General features: G+C 42.1%; 1 protein-coding gene across 6 annotated transcripts; it reads right to left on the bottom strand.

The window, feature by feature from the left end:
• Positions 1-440: 440 nt before the first annotated feature.
• On the bottom strand, positions 441-20320 carry LOC148053430 (F-box only protein 21-like). 6 transcript variants are annotated; one of them, XM_087777506.1, is made up of 8 exons: positions 10938-10981; positions 10271-10511; positions 8851-9019; positions 7608-7697; positions 5629-5699; positions 4704-4867; positions 2690-2800; positions 441-663 (listed from the first exon to the last, which is right to left on the bottom strand). In XM_087777506.1, exons 3-8 carry the CDS (start codon positions 8976-8978, stop codon positions 568-570), a joined length of 660 nt encoding a protein of 219 aa, XP_087633632.1. In that variant the 5' UTR covers positions 8979-9019; positions 10271-10511; positions 10938-10981; the 3' UTR covers positions 441-567. The 6 variants fall into 6 exon arrangements, with proteins under 6 accessions (XP_087633632.1, XP_087633633.1, XP_087633630.1 ...); XM_087777507.1 differs by lacking the exons at positions 10271-10511; positions 10938-10981 and adding an exon at positions 20161-20320; XM_087777504.1 differs by lacking the exon at positions 10271-10511 and having other exon boundaries at positions 10938-11065.

Below are 20320 nucleotides of genomic sequence, written 5' to 3'. Positions count from 1 at the left end.
TGTAGCGAGCCAACGTAGAAGGTCTCTTAACATCTGTCCAGGTACAAAAAAAGTAGATTAACTCTTCCGTTGCACGTATCATTTGACAGCAGCAAAATGCATGCTTTTGTAAAGAGAGTAGTCAAAGTATTGCAGGATTTACTTACTACAGCTCTGCCCAGAAATATTTCAGTTCCCGTTGGCCTTTATTTAGCTCTGTCCCCTAAAATTAAGGTTATGGTTAATTCTGAAAGTACAGTTCTTAACTGTTCCGTTTCTTCCCCTGCCCCCTGTAAAAGGGCAAGATATTTGACGTACCTTTGGTACACCTAGCTGAAACTTGGCTATATTTAAACCTTTCTTCCCAAATTTGGAAAGAAATTAATCGCTGTCCCGAGTGATGGGAAATTGAACGTGCAGTGTGTTCGCTTCTAATGAAATGGATTGTTCAACAGCAAACATGCTTAGGAATGTTTTATTTCATCATAGGAAAAAATATACATCAGTTTTATCCTGGTGTCTATTTGCTCAAGTTTAAAAAGGAAATATGCTGTCTGGGTACGTTACATGTACAAACACTTAAGTACTTCAGTCATGAGGATAGATTTTTTTCAACCATGGCTGCATAATGTACTTTGATCCATCATATCCACTGAAATAGGCTTTCATATCAGGGTGATGTACCTGAGGAAATAATATTTCAAGTTGAATAAGCACCAGAATTAGCATTAAATACAAACTATACTTAAAAGAATCATTAAAGTTACTACAGTTAACGGTTTGAAAACGCCTGATTAGTTTTTGAATACATAATGTACATAGAGGTACTTTCAGTGGGATTTTCCATGTACCTTAACCTAATTTATGTCAGCAGAACAGTGGCTTTCTCAAACTGCCAAAAGTACTCTACAAGTGTTGAACATATCTCATGAGATACTATGTGCTAGATCTACGCCAGCATTGATGTTTTAAAATCAGCACTGTTTCTTATTGAAGTAGTTGCCACTCATTCGTTGCTGGTAGAGCTATTTGTTATTTTTTTCAGCTGGATCAGTTATCTCATCCAGTTAGGCAGCAGGGACAGTAAAGAAGCAGTCGGGGAAACAGTGAAGACGCACCGAGTTGATGGGCCTGCGTACCACAACGTCCAACTTGAAGATGCAAATCCACAAAGGGCAACCCAAGTTACATACCTTGTCACGATGCAGAAAGCCTACAGTGAGCGGGTTAGAACTGTCAGCTGGGAGAGGGTTAGGACAAGTCTAAGCATCCTCATCCGTCTCAACTCCTCAGGAAATTACTCTGCCTACTAGGCTGTAGGAAAGGCTGGGCGAGGGCAATCCACAGACCTTCTTCTGAACTTGAGCTATCGGCATGACTCGCCATTTGTAGTTAATCTCAACTAGACAACTTTCACATACCTGATTTTGTGAGTTTGTTACCATCGGCTCCCCTAATAACCTGTGGGGAGAATTAGCCTGTCATGCAGGCGAATAAAGCAATCTGGTATCTTAAAGGCTAGTTTAAACAAGGTAAATGTTTAAGGTGAGGTATCCGTTTCTCCCCATGGACTATAAAGGTAACCGAAGGTAGCCAGCTGACTGACATAATGAAAGGTGCATTTTTTAGACACATAAGTTAGAGTGGTCAGAACCCAATTTTAAATACTTATGACACTTATCTGGGATAGCATAGTTCCTGCTCCTAAGTTCAGGCACGTTAGCACGTTTTATATGACAACCAGTGGCTACAATAGAAACAAGGCCTGGAACTACGGCTTCTCCCAAATAAAAGAGGTAATGGTGTCACACTGTCGGGCCCCGCTGATTGCCGGGGGGTCCTTTATGTGCAGTGGCACAGTTTCAAGAGAGAGCATGGAGACTCTTCAGGCCAGCCTAACTGACACAGCTCCTTGGAGGGTTTCTCCCAAAAGGCAAAAGATGCCCGTTTGAATCTCCTCTGTTTGACTAGACCAAGCATCTCCTGTTAGACGAATGGTTCAGCTACTTGCTGTTATTTTAAATACAGACACTGCCACTATCCACAATTTAAAGGAAGGCATCCACAATAGCACTGGATCCCTTGCAAAAAGCCATTCGTATGTGGCATGCATGCCTGAAGGCCGTTTTCTGGATGAGAGTCTCTGACTAGTTTAAGGATCAGGTGCACATTGCATAAGCTAGAAATCAAAAGCTACCAAGACCGCGATGCACAAAAGAGAATTTTTGGTTCCCAGAGAGTTTTGCAGTTAAGAAGGGAGACTATTCAGTCTGGGCAGCGGCTGAGCAGAAGCTGTTTGAAATGCAGATTTTTCAGAGTGGAACTGAGAAACCAATATACTTTGCTAGATCCAGTAGAAAGAGATTAAATGACTCCTCCAACTTTGATGGTTCAGTGAAATCCTAAAACAAAAGCCCATGTCTGCAACAGCCTGTACATAACAGAAGTCAAGTTGCTAAAACACTTACAAAACGAGGCAGTTGGATACTCTGCAGTAGGCAGTACTGGTCATTTGGTCTACTGGTAGGCTTTGGTCATTTATCACCTTCCAAAAACACATACTCAAAAGTACAGCAGTAATTTATCTGCTTTCTCCATTAGTTTTCAATAACTTTGCAAAATAGATAGTATCTATTAAGCCAAAGGTAAGCCTACTTTTAAAAGTACAGGATAACAAACAAGTTGCAACTGAATAAAAAATAAATGCTACCTCTAATCCCATAATAATTGTTATCTCTTCCTCAGGAATGTAAGCTGTAGATTTGCCAAACCCATTTGCTTTGTTAATTAGAATTCGATAGTGAGGAGTATCTTTTAGATCCTGTAAAAATAGAAGGAAAATAAATAGTCCCAAGGGGAAATGATGACTAAAGATTACATTATATAATCAGTTATATATAATCTCTCTATAATCTCACTAGGCTTACAGAACCTAAAACCACCCAATATATACATACAGCAAGTTCATTCTTATGATCTTACCAACATCAGTTTGGAAAATTAAATATAAAGCAATCAAAACTGTCATACATGAAGTTCTTGGCATATCTGAAACAATTTTAAGAGTCAAGATTTTAATTAACCTTTTCTCCCATAGATCCTGCAAGAAACATGACTTAGAATATCCCTGCTTTTTGCATATAGGTCCCGTAACGATTTGTCAGTCACCCTTCTTCCTTCACAAGTGGCAACAGAGAACGCCAGAGAGAAGGAGGCAAATTCAGAGCGTAACAGGACTTCTGACAGTCCTGGTCCCAATCCTGCACAGAGCTAAGGCAACTTCCATGCATATGTAAAAATCTTCCAGCCAAGAAAGAAGTGTGCCTTACTATTACTTTTACAGTGCCTCTGAACCCAAATCACGGGCTAGGGTCCCGCCGTGCTCACTACTATCCATAAACATTCCTACCCAAAGAAACCCACAATCTAAACACAAAAAAGCGATGGATGAATACAGACAGATAACTGGAGTTTACGAAGCAGTTAGTATCGATCAATGTGACAGACAGTGGCCTCTGCTCAACAACATAGTAAAGAACTGAAAGTCAGAGAAAGGCAAGGAGAAGTTGGGCTGAAAGCCTGGCTGATGTTTAGAGGGGATTTGCAAGGACCAAGCTTAGCAGTTGCCTCGTAAAGGTCAGAAGGCATTTTGCATAGCTGATGCACATAACGTGACAAGTCAAGTTAAAAAAACCCAAAAGACACTTAAACCACATATCATCACTACTGAAACTAAAGCAATAAAGAGGAACACAAGGTCACTGGGAGAACAGAACAATATAAGGTACATAAAAAGAATCGGAACGCCTGGTGGGAAATTGACAAGTGTTCAGTTGGTGACAACAACACTGAGAGGAGACAAGGAGAGAAGAAAGCAAGGATGCAGGTGGTTTAGAAGCCAAACATGAGTGGCAGGTAGATAAAATTACAGCAGGGAAGGAACAAAACACCAAAACCAGGACTGAATGTCTGCTCCCAGCTGAACATGAATTCTCTGCTACAGAGTTTCTCATTTTTTTCTCATTTTCAGTCCTCTTTGACTTAATGATTAGTGTCTTCCTGCCACTAAAGCAGCATGTCGGCGGCCAACCCACAGAGTCTGCAGCACTGTATTATCAGAGCAGCACTGTCAACAAAGATGTAGCATCTGATTTTCAAACACAACAAGGACTTAGGCTAGATAATTTCAAAAGCTTCAAGAATTCTAACAAAGATACGTTGTTAAATAGGTTTACATTCCAAGGGTCCAGATCCCCCAAAACATTGCTTTCTAACTAAAATTGATTAAACACAAAGGATTACTTGCATTTCTTAGGTGCAATGAAGATGTTACCAATTATACACTGGAAGATCAGACAAAAGATTTAACAGCCTCTCACCGTTACTAACACACCACGAGAAATCCGTTCAAACGTAATAGGCTGACACGCCTACTTTAAGTACAACACTGTGTATTAAAAGTAAGTGATTTTGAGACATGTCCAGCACAACCCTGACCAGTGAAGCTTAACCCATCAGTGGTGCAAAAGCAAAGCTCTATTGGGACAACAGCATAGAAGAAGTGGAGGTATCGCTCAGTTGCACAGGTGATATGGGACTCTTAAGTATTTTCCATGAGGTTAGCAGGAATTCTGTCGGTAACAGTGTTTCTGAGTTTTTGGGTGTTTTTAACCCGAGTTATTCTGTGTATGTATTAATAAACCAAGAGTTTAATACATTCAAACCTGTTTTGCTGGAGGATATTTGTGTTGTAGCCATTCTTCTGGAGCGTTAGCTGTTACATCCCATCCAACAATGACTCCTGAATAGCCAAATCTTTTGTGAACTATTACCTGTCCCACACTGAACTGAATAGATTCAGGTTTTGGACTGCGAACATGAGTTGATTCTAATTTAACAAAGAAAGAGAGTTAGCAAGGATAAGTGGTTGGTCAAGTATATTAAACATTTCAACAGACACTCTCCTGACTTCTAGCAGAAGAGAAGTGATAGATTAATAGGCGAGCAGGTACTTTGTTCCGCCCCCCCCCAGAATTTTACTACGATATTTGACAAAGCACCATCCACCAAGGAACACAATTTTCTATTTGTGTGCCTTTGCTATTACATAGGGGTCTTAACGCAGTTTTGAAAAGCATAAACACATGTATGTAATGACAATTACTTAAGCCTTACATACAATATTTCACAGTGCTTACACACGCTAACTCATTTTGCCATTAGTTTCTTCCAGTTTAGGTCACAGAATTCTTCTATTCAGTCTGACTGCAGGGAATTTCTTTTCAGAAGCAGACTGATCAACTGTTTCTTTTTCCTTTCATGAAGTTGATCTAAATCAGTTCATTTGAATCAAGTGAAAGCTATACCACTGTCTCATACATCGATACAAAATAGGCACATTCAGACCTACTCAATAAACAGATACGTACATATAGTATACCATATTGATACTGTTATACAACACAGGGTGAAAAGGCCTCAGACTTTACATTTTCTGTTTTGCTTACTGAACGTTATTGATAATGTTTAGAGAGAAGAAAAAAAAAAAAGACTACCATTTACAAAGCAAGTATAGATATCCACTATAGAAGACCTTATAAAAGACAATATCACAAGCCAAATCCAAAAGGATTGCAAAGACTCCAATACCTGCAAAATAAGAATGGGTTTCTGCTTCATTGTCGCCAGTTTTAGTTTTCTTTTCTCCATAGTACCAATTCCTAAAATGTAAAATTAATAACCCAACATTCAAACAAGTTCTTTAGAAACTGAATTTTAGGATAATCAGCCTTCTGATTTTTACTATCTTAAGCATTTGTCTGAATAGAGGGATACTGCAAAGCCTTTGATACAAAATTCTTCACAATTTGAAGCCCAAACAGAATGACAGTTTCACATTACAACTGCTTTTAAGGAATACACAAGACAAAGGAATTTGTTCCAACAGGAGAAGAGAGTATGAATCTCATTTCTTTGGATATGTAACTCTACAGTTGAATTATAATTTTATATCACAGGAAACCCATTTATTTTCTATAGGTGAGCAAATATTATTCTGAACTCTAACAACAGAGTGATTCTGCAGTATCTTTTATAAATTCTACTGTGAAATCTTTAGAGATCGGTTAACACTGGTGTGGACAAGGTGTCTGGCAAGGAGTCCCAGCTTAAGGCTACAATAAGTATAACTTCTCCTTCTGCACCAGGCTGAATTTCATGTGAATTTAAAGGGTGGGGGCTAGGGGAAGGACATCTTTAAAAAGGTGAAATGGCTTATGGTTTACATTGCCATTGTGAAAAAGAGAAAGTGTACAGAAACAATGAGCAAACTCAACATTTAGTGGGGGGGAGCTTTCAAATAGTCCTTCTGCTGGCAATGGAACAGGAGCAGTCTATGAACAGATGTATTTGGGTTCAGATTCTCCATCCATACCAGTCAGCAACCTGTCAGTGCCAAAGAACTACAGGTTGTCCTAGTCTCCTTCCTCTTTTATGGTGTTCACCACCTTCCCTCTTTCAGTCTTACTCCCTTCACCCTGCCTGGAAGAAAGTAAGAGCAGGTTCCACAACTGTGCAAATAATACTTTTTTTAAAAAGTCTTGGTTTAGCTCAAATCTGTAGAAAGACTTAAAGTTGACAAATACCTTTTAAAAGGAACAGGAATGGGCAAATATCCTGACTTGTCAGACTGCATTGTTGAAAACAGCAGCTAACATAAGTGGTTTGGAAGGTCTCAAACGTCAACATATTTTCAGAGTAATCAATTCTTTATAAGATAAGATATTCAGAAGACACAAGCAGCTCCAGAGGAACATCCGGTCTTTGAAGGCTTTATCTTTAGATATGCCTGGAGCTTTCCACAAAGTTGCAAAGCAATTTATGGTGAACCTAAGAAAAGCACAGTTTCTGTTTCCATCCATATACCTTTCCCCTAGGCTTTCCGGGGGACAAAACTAAATCTGAATCTTCCACAGTTCAGATGACTTGACATCCTTGATTATTGTACATGGATAGATAATAAAGGATCTTTGAAGGTCCAGACAAGGTAAAACCTTTGGAGTACTTCTACTATACAAGAATTAAATCTCACAAACAAGCCTTTTAACTTCCCCAGACACGTCCAAGCAACAGTCTTCTTAAATTAAAATGGCGTATATATAAATGGATATAATCTCACTTTTTCTAGACCAACTCATTGTCACGTGTCCAATAATCAAGTTTCCCCTTCTTCCTAAACCCACAGATTTCAATTCCAAGTTGTCTTGAACTACCATATGCAGCATAAGATGTCCATCCCATGTTGTAAGATCTGATCCTACAAACATGTAGCTGCTTACAATCATTAATAAAGTTAATCCTCCTGACTTCACACTCAGATAAATTTAAAGTAGAGGATAACATGTATAGAATTACTGCCATGATTTATATTTAGTTTCACACGGAGTTCAAATTGCATGTTTGTGTAGAATATAGGCAAAAGGTTTCCTTAAAACTGGTACAAAGTCCCAAATCAGTCTCAACAAGAAAATTTCCCCTTTGTTACTTATTTCCCCCCTACAGCATATCTTCCCATTAAGAAGAGGCCATGTTTGAAATTTATTAAGTGCAGACAGTATGTAACATCCTACCTTGTCTTTGATAGCCACAGCTTTAAACGATCTGCCCACGCATCCAGATTCAAGTATGATTTTGTAAAGCTGCTCCAAGAGGCAATTATCCTTTAGTAGTAAAAAAGATCATCACATTGTTTTAAAAACCTTCTCTAGTATTTGTATATATATATTTTTAATATTTAAACTTTAAGGCTTCGCTTCTGTAGCAAACAGGAAAAAAAAAGTCAGTGACCAGGAGCAAGTTCTCCTCAAGATTAATATCTAGACTGCAAATGAATATTCTTTCAATGGTCACTTGTACCAGTAAACCATACGTAAATTTTGGAAAATGTCATTTTTCATTAGGTTGCTTGCTTTCTGTACTCAGACCATAGGAATTGCTAAATTGCATCAGATTCTGCAGTTACAACTGTTAGTTGAGAATAGTGAGTATGAGACATTTCAAAAATGGTGCGCATAATCAAAAGAGCCTAAAAGTTTTTGCATGAATCTGAATGGTTAGTGGTTGACTCATGCCATGAAACCTGAAAATTATTTAAATCTGGATCTTTACCAATGCCGTACACAGGCTGCACTGCTAAAATTAAGTCATAGAAGTCTCTCTTTGCATGGTTCATCTTCAAGATACTAACTTTTGCCAATGGTTACCACTATCAAATATTTGGACCTGATGTAGTATTCTCCACTTTACATTTGGAGACAGATGCGTGCCACCCTGTCAATACATAACTTCTTAATTCATATACAAAATGGCACTACTTACTTAATTCTATCATTATGACTCCCTTAAGTAATTTACTATGAATGAATCTTTGTTGGTTAAGACTGCTGTGTCATACTACGCAAGAAAATCTATTTTAACAGTAAGTGTGAAAAACTAATGGAAAGTTAGAAATAGCCTTACTAATCAAACACTTCACTTCCCCCTTTTTAAAGGGGCATAACCCATAGTAACATACATTGGAATGTCCAAAAGCAGAATGAGATTAGGGCACAGTCGTGCACTCACGCAGATTATACACAGATTTTCATGTGAAGAAAACAATGGTTGTTTTTCAAATTTTGAAGGACATCTTTAAGCAACTAAATACAGTCACATTAAGCCACAAAAATGTCTGAGGTATGATTTGAATGTTGTTTTCGTGTAGGAATGGTCAGTGTGTTCCACCCACAGTCCAACTTTCCAGAACAAAGTGTCATTGGGGATGAGAAAGAGAACTCTCTTATAAATAAATACAGTAGGGAAGGAGAGACTTACAACCTTTCTGTTATTTGGATGCGCTGAGCAGAGTCCGTTCCATACCACTGGGATATGAAATATTGTGCAGGAAGCGCAGACAGCAGCATGCAAATCTGCAGAGCTGCAGCTGCATTGATGTGAGGCATTCCAACAGAAGTTTCTTCAAGACACTTCCCTGCTCTCTAATCTAAAAACAGGAAGAAAAAAAAAAAAAGGAGAGACAAAAAAACATAGCCATCAGCTTTGCTAGCTGTGTAGGACTTGAAAGTTTCCTTCAGATTGTTTTGTCCGTTCACAAGATAATATACAATCTGTACACACACATTTCAGTTACAGCCAGAGCACACCTAAATTAGGTCAAACCGCATTAAATTGGAGGGTACTTATAAAAACTAATAAAAGACTAAAGCAGACAGCTTCAGAAGACAAAGAAAACGAAAACCTAGTAAAAAGACATCTCTTTCATCTGGAAATAGGAAAAAGAAAAAAAGGAACCGGGAAGTTGTATGGTTGTCCAATTTGCAATAAAAAGCTACTCTCCATGAATAAAATTCATTGCGCTGCTTTATCATCTAAGTGTATTAAACATGTCTGACATGTCCAACCGATGGCCTCAAGAAAAATCTATTTAGATGCAGTGATTATTGCACATACGACAGAACGAAGAGATTCTTTCAGATCGAAGGCATGCCCAGTATCATACCAAGATGATATCAACACGTGCCACAGTCTCATCATTAGACTAGGAAAGGATTTGACATCACCACCCATTCCACAGGCACTTGCCACACCTTACCAATGCATTAAGACATTCCTGACTCTTCAAATTAAGATACTCACATTCAGACGAGGAGCGCGTTTACTGTCTTTTTACATCTGCGAGGGTTTTTCAGATCAGAACTAGGACTTGTGGAAATTTGAGATCTGTATCTTTTACACAAGCGTTCTCAGAGTGCACAGGTTTAAGGCAACCTTCAAAGAGTCATCTACGTCCACGCTCCGTTCTGTCTCATCAGTCTCCAGTCGTGGCTGTTACAGCTACTACTCTCTAGCAGAGTACTCGGCTTGTGAGCACAAGCAAATTGTTTCCGTTCTTTCTGAGCTGCTTCTAGTTCCTGCTGTCCTAATTTATGTCATTTACACAATAATTTGGGTTACTGCAATGTATCTAGCACACGTGTACATTTCAAGTTGGATTTATGAAAACTGCCTAGGCAAAGGTAGTTGAGATCACAACCTAATGCTGAAGGATTTGTTCCTTACAAAGAATATTGTAAGGAACATGAAAACATCTGCACCCGTGATGAACAGTTACCAGAAACTGTATTTTTCACTTCTGCATTACCTGCTTCAGAGCCAACAGCAAAAAAAACCCATCTCCTAATTTTAGACATTATCAGCAGTTGTACATCTGGAGCACTTGTTTGCTCTTGCGTACCGGGGGGAGAGGAAGAGTCACGGATCAGTTCAACAAGATGACCATCCAGGCTGCCAGGCTGGGGAGCCGGGCAGGACCCCCCACGGCGCCTGCACAACGCGACCACACAACTTCTGTCGCTGCAGGTCTTTCTCCCGTTTCTAAAAGCAGCTTTTGGAGCAGCGGGATCCACCAGAGGGAAAGGCTGCGGTAGCAGGCAGAGAGCGAGCACGGAGAGCGAGCCCGGGCCAAAGCTGGAGCCCTGCAGAACCGAAATATTCGCGCGTATTCTGAAGTACCTGAACACCTGCCAGAGACGAGCTGGGAGCCGAGAGCACGGCCGGGCCGCGGCACCCCGCTGCCGGCAGCGCCCACCGCAGCCGCGGGAAGCCGCCCGGCCCCCGGCCGGTATTTCTGCCACAAGCCCGGGGACCGACGGCACGGAGCCGACCAGCGGGCAGGTGAGGCGACGGGGCGGGCCGCCCGCTCCGAGGGGCTGCCGCGGCCCGGGACAGCCCCGCAGCCCTCCTCCCCCGGACCACCGGCCCTCAGCCCTCGTCCCGGCGGCTGAGGGGATCCGGCCCGGGGCTGCGGGGCGGCGGCAGCGGCGGCAGGTGGCGGCGCCGCCCCGCGACCCTCCCTTCCCTCCCGGCCCCCCGCCCAGCCGCCGGCGCAGGCAGCCCCTCACCCGGCGGTGGCCGCAGGCAGCGCGTCCCGCTCCCCCGCAGCGGCGGGCGGCAGGTGTCGGGCTGGCTCGGCTCCGCTGGGCTGGGCTGGGCGGCGAGGGGCTGAGCTGCCGGGTGGGGGCGGCGCCTGGCGGCAGGTAGCGGCCGTTAGCGGGCGTTGGGGGCCGGCGGACATCTTGTGCTGCTGAGGGGAGCGGCGGGACGGGGCCGCCCTCGGCTTCGCGCCCTCCCCGGCAGAAACGTTCTGGCGCCTAAACTGCACCCAGAGCGGTGAAGGCTGTGCCCGGCGCCCGGTCCGGTGTTCAGGCCGGGGGGTTATCCCCCTTCTCCCAGGCCGGCGGTCGTCTTCCCCTTACATGGAAAGGCTCCCGGGCTGGCTTGGGTTTTCTCATTCTCAAAACGCAACAAAACAAACACCTGGGTGGACTTTACACCCTTAGCATTTTTAAGGAGATGATTAGAAAGAAACAAGAAGTTTTCATTTTTGCAGGTTAATTTTAAGTAAATGATATCTGCAACTCCCTTATTTAAGTCATTTTTTCCTGTGAAGGTGGACAAGCACCTTTAACCTGCTCTCAGTAAAAGTCAGGAGGAAGTCCTCTAGCGTGAAGTTTATGCAAAAACCATCATGTTTTAACGTAAACTTTTAACCCAGCCTCACAGCGTGCCTCTAACCGCCCTGTTGGTACTTCAGAGAGCACCGGGTGGTGGTCCCTGGGCCTGCTTCTGTCACAGACGGATGAAGGCGTAGCTGAAACAAAAGTCTCCTGCCTGGTTTCGATGGTGCATGTGTCAGCCGCCAAGCGGAGCCTGCCTCTGGGCCTGCGACCGCTCAGGTGCTGTGTGGGGGTCGACGCCTGTTAATGCGTCTCCTCTTTGTCAGGGATTTCTTTGGTGTAAATTCCACAGCGATCAAATTTGTTGATGACACCCAAACCACAGTGGGAGCAAACCGAAGAGGAGAGACTCAAACTGCACATGACCCGGAGACATTAGAGCCACGGGAACATTGCAGACAACAGGGGAAATTCAGCAGTAGCAAACGTTGCGTCTTACTGAGGGCGGGGAAACGTTCTAGCCCTCTCTTCTCGCTTACTGAGCACATCTCTAAAGGGCAGTACCGCAAAAAAAAGGGAAAATGTTATCGAGCCGCACCTAGTTCAATAACGTAGCTTACTTTTCATGGTTTCTTCAGTAACATAGCGATAGTTACACTTTCCAAATGAAAAAATTCAGGAAGTACTTTTTCCTGTAGGCACATACTAAAAGCAAAAATGGTCTCAGAAATAATTGGAAAAATGCAGGAACTACACCATGTGATGATACAGACTGAAATAGCTCCTGCTTTCTGTTGTGGATAAAATCAACAATGTAGTGGCCCAGTACACAATATTATTAGACACCTAACAAGTCATTATGTCTCTTCTTCATTAACGGGGCCTGTAGCGATGGGACAAGGACTAATGTTTTTAAACTAAAAGAGAATAGATATAGACTAAGGAAGGAAGAAATTTTTTACGATGAGGGTCGTGAAACACTGAGCATGTTGCCCAGAGAGGTGGTAGGTGCCCCATCCCTGGAAATATTCAAGGTCAGGTTGGACGGGGCTCTGAGCAACCTGGTCTAGTTGAAGATGTCCCTGCTCATTGCAGGAGGGATGGACTAGATGACTTTTAAAGGTCCCTTCCAACCCAAACCATTCTGTGATTCTATAGATGGGGAAGATCGTGTAGCATCTCCTATACTATGTCAGACAGAGCAGAGGAGCAGTGTTAGCTTTTAAGTAGAGCACATTGTTGGCTGAAACAGTTTTTGACTTGTTGCTTGGGCTGAACTGAGTTGTCGGGCAGCGGTTTTGAGCCCGGGGCCCATGAAAGTTAAATAAGAAAAGCAAAGATAATATCAGGAGGCTTACATGCAGCACCCTGGGGCATGTGGTCAAACAAGGATAATCCATTTTTCTAGTGCATAAAGTGCTTTGAATTCTTGTGCCTTTGCTAGGCTGGAAGCTAAGGGGAAAAAGCATCAGGATTTGGCACTGCTGCTTTCCCTTGCTTTTCCTGCTGCTTTCTCCATTGCTTGTGTTGCCACTTGATGTTCTTCCTTTCTCCCACCGTCTCAGGGTCTCCCCAGAGACCCTCCTTGCTTAAGGGACTGCCTGCATTTGTCAGTTGTAAGGTTGTACAAAGATGATAAGGGGCTGGCAAAAATTACAATAGTGATTTCAAGACAGCATCAGTGGAAAATACATCATGTGGGAATGAGGTAGCCAGTCTTAGGGTTTTGTTTGTTGATGGATTTAAACCTGTGCAACATGGTAGGTATGCCCAGTTAAAAACTCACATAAATACTGACCTGGACTAGGAATACAAATTTAACCTAAGAAAAATACGTTTTTAAAACATAACCAATCAAGTTGTTTCTCTATAGATAAAATATAGCAGAAATAGTGTCGGTTGGATAATTTAATCATTATTCTTCAACCCAATTAAAATTTCATTATAGGGGGAACGTAACAGGTTAAGTTTTCTGAAGGTATGTAGGAACAGCTTATCACAAAGGTCTCACAGACCATGGCCACATCAACACAAGAGAAGACGCCTGTTTATCTCCTACATTGCCATTACAGTAACAGAAGAATGAGTTTAGGACCTAATTAGGAAAAATCAAAAGAATTTGTGTCTTCTAGGAGCCCCACTTCCCTTCCAACCCAGTCAGCAGCAAAAGGTGAAACAACTTTGAATAACAGGGAGGAAGAGAAAGAGGGACAGAAAAGCACACTTCATGTCTGGAAAGCCTTTCTCCAAGTGGATGCTTGGTGCTCAGACTGCTGCGAATAATGTTTCTAGCATTTAAATGGGCTAGCGAGATTTGAAGGTAACAGCTCTTTGAGGAAGAGGTGATAGAGGTTGAGGTGATCCTTTTGCCATTACTTGAATAGAGACAATTTCCTGCAAGACAGCATATTCCTTCCTAGTGGTAGAAAGGTTATCTGTGCAGTGGGAAAGTCTCTCCATCATTTGTGACATGAAAAATAATTGAAGTTATCAGAAAGCTGGTGAGGAAGTTCCTCAAAAAGGAGCGTTTACAATCCTTTTGCATGTCTGGCTCATGTTAGAGGTCTCTGCAGTCATCTTCTGGGCAATGAGGGTCTGCCTAGCAGGGAAGGAGCAAGACTTCCACTATAACTATATTACACTATATATACACTTATAAACTTTTTCCTTTAAGGAACTGGCACATCCCCTCATGTAATGGGCTCAATTATGTTTTATGGGCTTCTGGTGAAAAAACAGCTGTGACAACAGCATATGTGGTGTGTCAGGCGGTTGGAAAGCAATCTAAATCCACACACTTCTTTTGTGAATGATACATACAGTGGTGAAGAGGTGCTGAACTAGGTTTTTTCTCTCTCAGCATCAAGTCTTTATCTGTTCTTGGCAATGGTATGGTTTCAAGTTCAGATTGCTAAAGTCAGCCTTTTTATTGTCCTGGACTAAATAGGTACCTTTTAAAAAATCAGAAAACATTTTCTTCCTTTTTTTTCCCCCCCCAGCATGGGAACAAAACAGACCCTGTACTGTTGTAAAGATCAGATGCTGTTTTGCAGGCTTCTTGCATGCAGAAAGTAGAAAGACTGAGGAAAGCAAAATGAGAGCGATTTGCTATAATAGAAGTCAATCGAGTAAAAAAGAAACAAATCACCAGACCCAAACTTGTGGCTCAGTGACCACAATTCCAGCCTTACCATTTTAGAGGCACCAGAAGCCAAGCCAGTATTGCATTTACCATCCCTCCAGTCCCGCTTCTCTGCTGACCGCAGTTCACCATTGTAATTGCTGGCCAAATTTTACAGATTTAAGCATGATACTGACTGAGCAGCAAAACAATTTTCATTAATACAGAGCTAAAGCTTTTCTGATGGAAGATCAAGTTCCAGAAGCAGGAAGGATATTTGAAGTACATATTCCACCCAGGCTTAGCTCCAGTAGAACAACAGTTGTCTGAAAACGCTCCAGCTGCAGCGCACAGAGAAGCTAAGTTAGAGCGGATGGACTGAGCTGTGGTTGCAATAGGAGATGAGCCATTAGGCTTGGCTGCTGCCTCACCTCGAGTGCCTCCTTTCAGCATTACTTCATATAATTTTCACCCATAACAAGATACAAGCCAGGTGATAAAGGAGCAGAGGCATAAGGGTGCTTGTTGCATTAGTAGAATGGAAATTACATGTGCCAGAATGTCTGGCTGATGTAATTGCTAGTGCATTTGGAAAAAAAAAAAAAACCAAACAAAACAAAACCAAAACTAAAACACCTCAGCTGCATCCCAAGATGTTAGCAGTTTACCAGACTGCCATTCCAGTCACATGAAGCACAAGCCTGATGTGCTTGCTCTTCATCTTTTCTTCAGCCAGCCCCATCCCTCCATTTGTCACTTCCCCTTTTTTGTCCTGGTAGCAGACAGGGGCTGCCTGAAGTGCTTGTCTACTGAGGCGACTTGCAACCGTTCTGAGATGCAGTCAATGCTGTAATTTGGTCACCACGTGGTCATCTATCAACCTTAAGATAAAAATACCTCTGCATCCTGTGTCTTCCTCACTTCTACGGTTTGCATCTCAAAAATTGTTAGCTCAGATTTGAAACTCGGGTATAACTTTAAGCCACAATGAGACACTTGGATTTCTGTGGTGCCCAAAGTGGGTATGAGGAATTGTGACCACTTAGAAAAATGAGCCTCAGCACCAGAGCGCATTCAGACTGGAGCTGGATCTCTGTTAGCCTGAAGTATGCAAAGTAAGGAACCTTTCTAGATGCCTTGTCGTCCACAGCAGTTTCCTATTTGCCCCACACAGCCCACCCCACGGAGGACAGATTCTCTGGAGCCATTGTGGCTGTGTTTGCATCTCGCCAGCCCAGGCTGCAGTACACAGAGGGACCTAACCGCTCCCTTGGACAGAACCTCAGCAGCCACATAAATACCTGATCCCACCCCGGGGAGGCTGAAGGTCTCAAAGTGTGACTCAACAAACTGACTCCCAAACATTAAGACACCTTCCAGAGATACAAAGTAAATCAAATTGCAAGATGCTTCTGTTACGAAGCAGGTTGCTTCCCACATGCTGGAGCAGAGGTTTGTGGTGCAAGAGCCAGACAGAAACCAACCCTGTGTGCTCTGTTGTGACTCAGAGGTGGGTGGGGAAGAGGCCAAGCTCCTCATTCACTGGAGAAGCATGAAGCCTTCATACTGGTCTGACTAAAAGGATCTTCTGGTCTGATTCCACTGGGATGCTGCACAGGATCACAGCGGTTTCCCTCCTTACCAGGCAGGGGTTACCGCAGCAGGAGTGCTCCCCAACTTTCGTACCGCAGCTGGGCCACCGTGCAGCCAGGCGAGCAAGAGCCCCAGGCAGAGCAAGCACAGCAAAGAGGCAGCCCAGCTGCAGCCCTGTGGTGAGTGCAGCCATTGGGGAGGGAAGAGACCTCTTCCCGAAACACTTCTGTTTCATCCCACAGAAACCAACACAAAATGCTTAAAGGAAATTTTGAGCACCAGCTCTACCTGTCATTAACTGGTAACTCAGACAAATACCTCTGAGGGCTGCAGTGATTAAATATTAAATGTCCCTCATTTTCCCTGGGAATGTGTTTTCTTACAAATTCAAGGTAGAGAAGCCTGCACAGTACAGTCTGTATTAGATCTTCCCGAAGATAAACGCCAGACATTTTTCAAGCCAAGGGTTTTCACTATTACTATGTCCGTGAAGAACTTTAAAGTTCTGTGCAGCTGAATTTCATGCAAGTTTAACCAGATATATTTGCATACGACAGCACATACCAGCGCCAGACATTTTGTAGTTACTTAAACAGACTCTTCTCTCCCCCAAAATGGAGGCGCACACAACACACACCCCCTGCAAGGAGAGGAAGGCATCAGTGGTCAGAGCTGCTTCTGGCTCGAGCAGACTCAAACTGAGCTCTCAGTCTTCCACAGAAGACCACAAAAGCGGGGCTGTAAGGGCCCTAAAAGTGGGGGCAGCTTCAGTCTCTGCCAAAGCAGGCTGTGTCAGGGGCGTAAGAAACAATTATAAAAATGATTGCGCCCCGTCACCTACTGACATTTTGGCTCCCAAACAGAGTCTTGGACTTGGATGGGACCAGCTGCAACACCGCTGTACTGTGGTTTCTTTAAGGAAGTAAAATTCCTTAAAGGGCTTTTAGTTCCTAAAGGTTTTGATTTATTAGAATACCAGATTAAAAAAAAAAAAATCAGAAGAGTTTTCCTGATGTGTACAGGGAACCTCAGACCAAATGCTCAGAAAGCAGATGTTTTTTGGATGTTTTGAACAGCTCGGGGGAGAATGACACATGTCAAGAGCTACCATCCATTTGGGGTGCTCTGAGTTGGGGGAAGATCCCAAGTTTAGGAAACTATTTCTTAAATAGTTGCATGCATTTTCTTGCATGCATAAAATTCTCGTGGTTTCTACCATTCTTCTTCTCCATGCACAAGCAAGAATTTCCAGATGTACAAAAGAACCAAATCTCTCTAACTTGATAAGACTGGCATATTTTCACAGAGCTGTGAAACAACAGCAATTACCAAGCTGTAAAAAACTAGGAAAACTGTTTTCTGTCCTGTAAAAATTCAAGGCAGCCTCTTTCGTGAGACAGAGTTCTCCCATTAACCCGACAGAATCGAGTCACACGCACAGAGGGAAACTGGAATTCTCAACAGGTCTGTGAAACGTGGATAAGGGAACTGTTACTCAGCAAACTTTGCATTTCTGCCATCAGTCTTCCCTGGCATAACAATCCCCTAAGGAGGAGAGAGGAGGCTTAACAGGGAGTCAGGGGCACCAAGAAAAGTGCAAACATAGGGTCCAAAGCTCACAAGAAGTTTTACAAGAACGTAAGTTTTGTAAAACGGCTAGAGACAATGCTACACAGACTGAAGCATTTTCTTGAAACATTTCCAAAGCCAGAGGAAAATTGCGACTTGAAAAATTAGCATGTAAGAAAAAACCCCATCCATAAGACAATTTCAGACAATCTACCTTCCCTAAGACAAAGCTTATATGAATTTTCTAATCAATTTCCTAAATAATTTAACCTCTCATTTCCCTCGTAACTTTATCAGAAGAGTATAGAATTAACACACATTTTACAACCTCAAACCCTTTACAACCATTAGAATAAAAGTTTCGAGTACTAGATTTTTAATCCTTCCCAATGTACCTGTGCACTTGGATTAACCGATGCCAGTGAAAGACAGCAATGGTACAGAGTGCACATACACCCAGCTCTTCATGTTGAAATTCTAGTTGGGTAAAAATATGCAGTGTATTAAAAGATGCTGGCATGGTCACTAATTAAAGAGTTTCACTGTTTTAAGTAGTTTTGTTCTGTAAATGTCCTCAACATAAAACCTTGAACGGGAAGGTTTTGACAGCTGTATTCCCTTTCTTAGCAGTTCATGGAAGCTTATACCACCACTCCCATTAATAATAAAGAGAATTCAAATTTTGAACTAGGGTGCTCGAATATGAGAAAAATAACCCCACTAGATTTCTCTACTGTAGAATGCAAATGAAGTCATTCTTTCTAGTGTTTTAGTCATATTCTAACTAGCTCTGCATTTTAAGTTACAGTCTTTATTATTTTGAATATCCTTGTTCAAAGTCAAAATCAGAGACCTGAGACAAAGCACAGGTTAACAGATAAGGCTGTCTGGCCCTTGAATACTAACATTTAGTTTGAACTCGGTATCTTCAGGAATATACCTCTGCAGAAATTTGATGCTGAATGAATTGATTCCCTCTGCTCATTTCCTTTTTCTCTCGTTTTTTCACCAATGTGCCTACAAGCTAAAATGAAACAAGAGGCAGATAGGACCAAGTTTAGGTAAAACCTCCCCATTTCTGAGACAAGACAAGGAAGCATGAAGGAAATTTGTATGGTGTTACCAGATTAGAAGCAGCATTCCAGAATTTTTTTACCCTGTCCTCCCTTCAGCACACACACACAGATTTCAAAGTACGAGAGAGAGTTCAAAAATCCTTGCTACACTCTTGTAAAAGAGTCAGTGAAGCCTTTTGTGCAGATATCTAACACACAAGATTTCTCTGAGCTAGAAAAACAATCTGACAGTTTGGGATTTGAGTTTCCTGTCCACATTAGTAAAACCCACAAAAATTACATTTTGCATGCTGATTTTGTGTACAATAACTCAATTATATGCTATTTAAATTCCAGTCACCTTCTACATCACTTGCTGGTTTTAGTTTTCTGGCACTTGCTTTATTTTCACATGTGCTTCAAATAGAAACATTGATTAATTTTTAAAGCCATTACACTTTGCTCATTTGTCTTTGGGAAAAATGACAAACGCTCTTTTGTGAAGTTCATATTGATTGCCAGAGCAGGAAAGGACATGGGTTTTGGTACGAGAACTTTTCAATTTGAAAACAAAATGGTCAGCTTCAACAGTCATACATCATTTCCTTCATTTAATGAGCATTATGATCTAACAGGAGTAAATGGTATTAACAAGGTAATGAAGCATTAGTACTGGCACAGTTGGCATCTAGCTGTCAGATACCAACATTTCACAGCATCTGTTAATCCTAAGCGAAGTCTTGATTCCTACTCAAAGTAAAGTAACCACAGTAGGTTTCAGAAAGGCACCTGTCACACGAGTGAGTAAAGAACTGGGATATGATTGTATTTTAAGGATTCTGAACAAAGTTACACAGGAAAAGATCTTTTAAAAAGAAAAGACTGTAGACTTCTCATAAAGTCTGCCTTAGAAGAAACAAACAAAAAAATCATGAACTGCTTAAGACTATTCACAGTAACAAAACTAAAACCAAGCCTAAAACTAAACCCCTGGACCTGGGGTGGCTTGTTTTTGGAAGAGCACACTACTAGAATTATAATACTGTAACACTGGAGATGCATACAGAACTACCACCTCCAGCACTTAACAGAAACATGGAAGGAAGCGTGTTGCATTTTCAGTATTCTAAAATTATTTCTCTCCAAGCAGAACACGCTAATTACTAAAACTCACACAGATACTTCAGACACCACAGGTTTTTCCTCATGTGCTAAAACGTGTCTCGCTTTTGCCACAGATGCCACGGTGGACACGTCTGGAAAGCTACAGGGAACTCAATTCGTTCTGCTCTGACCATGCCCTGATCCCGTTGCTCGGCAGCACGCATACCTGCATCTGTGAGGCAAGTAAGGGCTGCTTCTGTCACTCACTTCCTTGTGGCTTCAGGTAAGGTACCTAAGGCAGAAAAGATCATCCGATAAAGCAAATAACACATGAAATTGAACAGAATCCACATAGTGCAGTATTTGAAATACCAAACACTTCTTTT

The sequence above is a fragment of the Nipponia nippon genome, unplaced genomic scaffold, assembly GCF_047370975.1.
Source record: "Nipponia nippon isolate SJK-2023a ecotype South Korea unplaced genomic scaffold, ASM4737097v1 scaffold_4, whole genome shotgun sequence".
NCBI lineage: Eukaryota > Metazoa > Chordata > Aves > Pelecaniformes > Threskiornithidae > Nipponia > Nipponia nippon.
Note: the sequence above shows the minus strand (reverse complement) of the source record. Positions and strands in the feature narration are given on the sequence as shown.

What these genes read in the sequence shown, in the direction of transcription:
- LOC148053430 (XM_087777507.1), bottom strand. Translation starts at nt 8,978, where the DNA reads ATGCCTCACATCAATGCAGCTGCAGCTCTGCAGATTTGCATGCTGCTG. An exon ending in AATATCCTCCAGCAAAACAG is followed by an intron (nt 2,801 to 4,703) that starts GTTTGAATGTAT and finishes CTATTTTTACAG; the next exon opens with GATCTAAAAGATACTCCTCA. An exon ending in CAATTATTATGGGATTAGAG is followed by an intron (nt 664 to 2,689) that starts GTAGCATTTATT and finishes TTATTTCCTCAG; the next exon opens with GTACATCACCCTGATATGAA.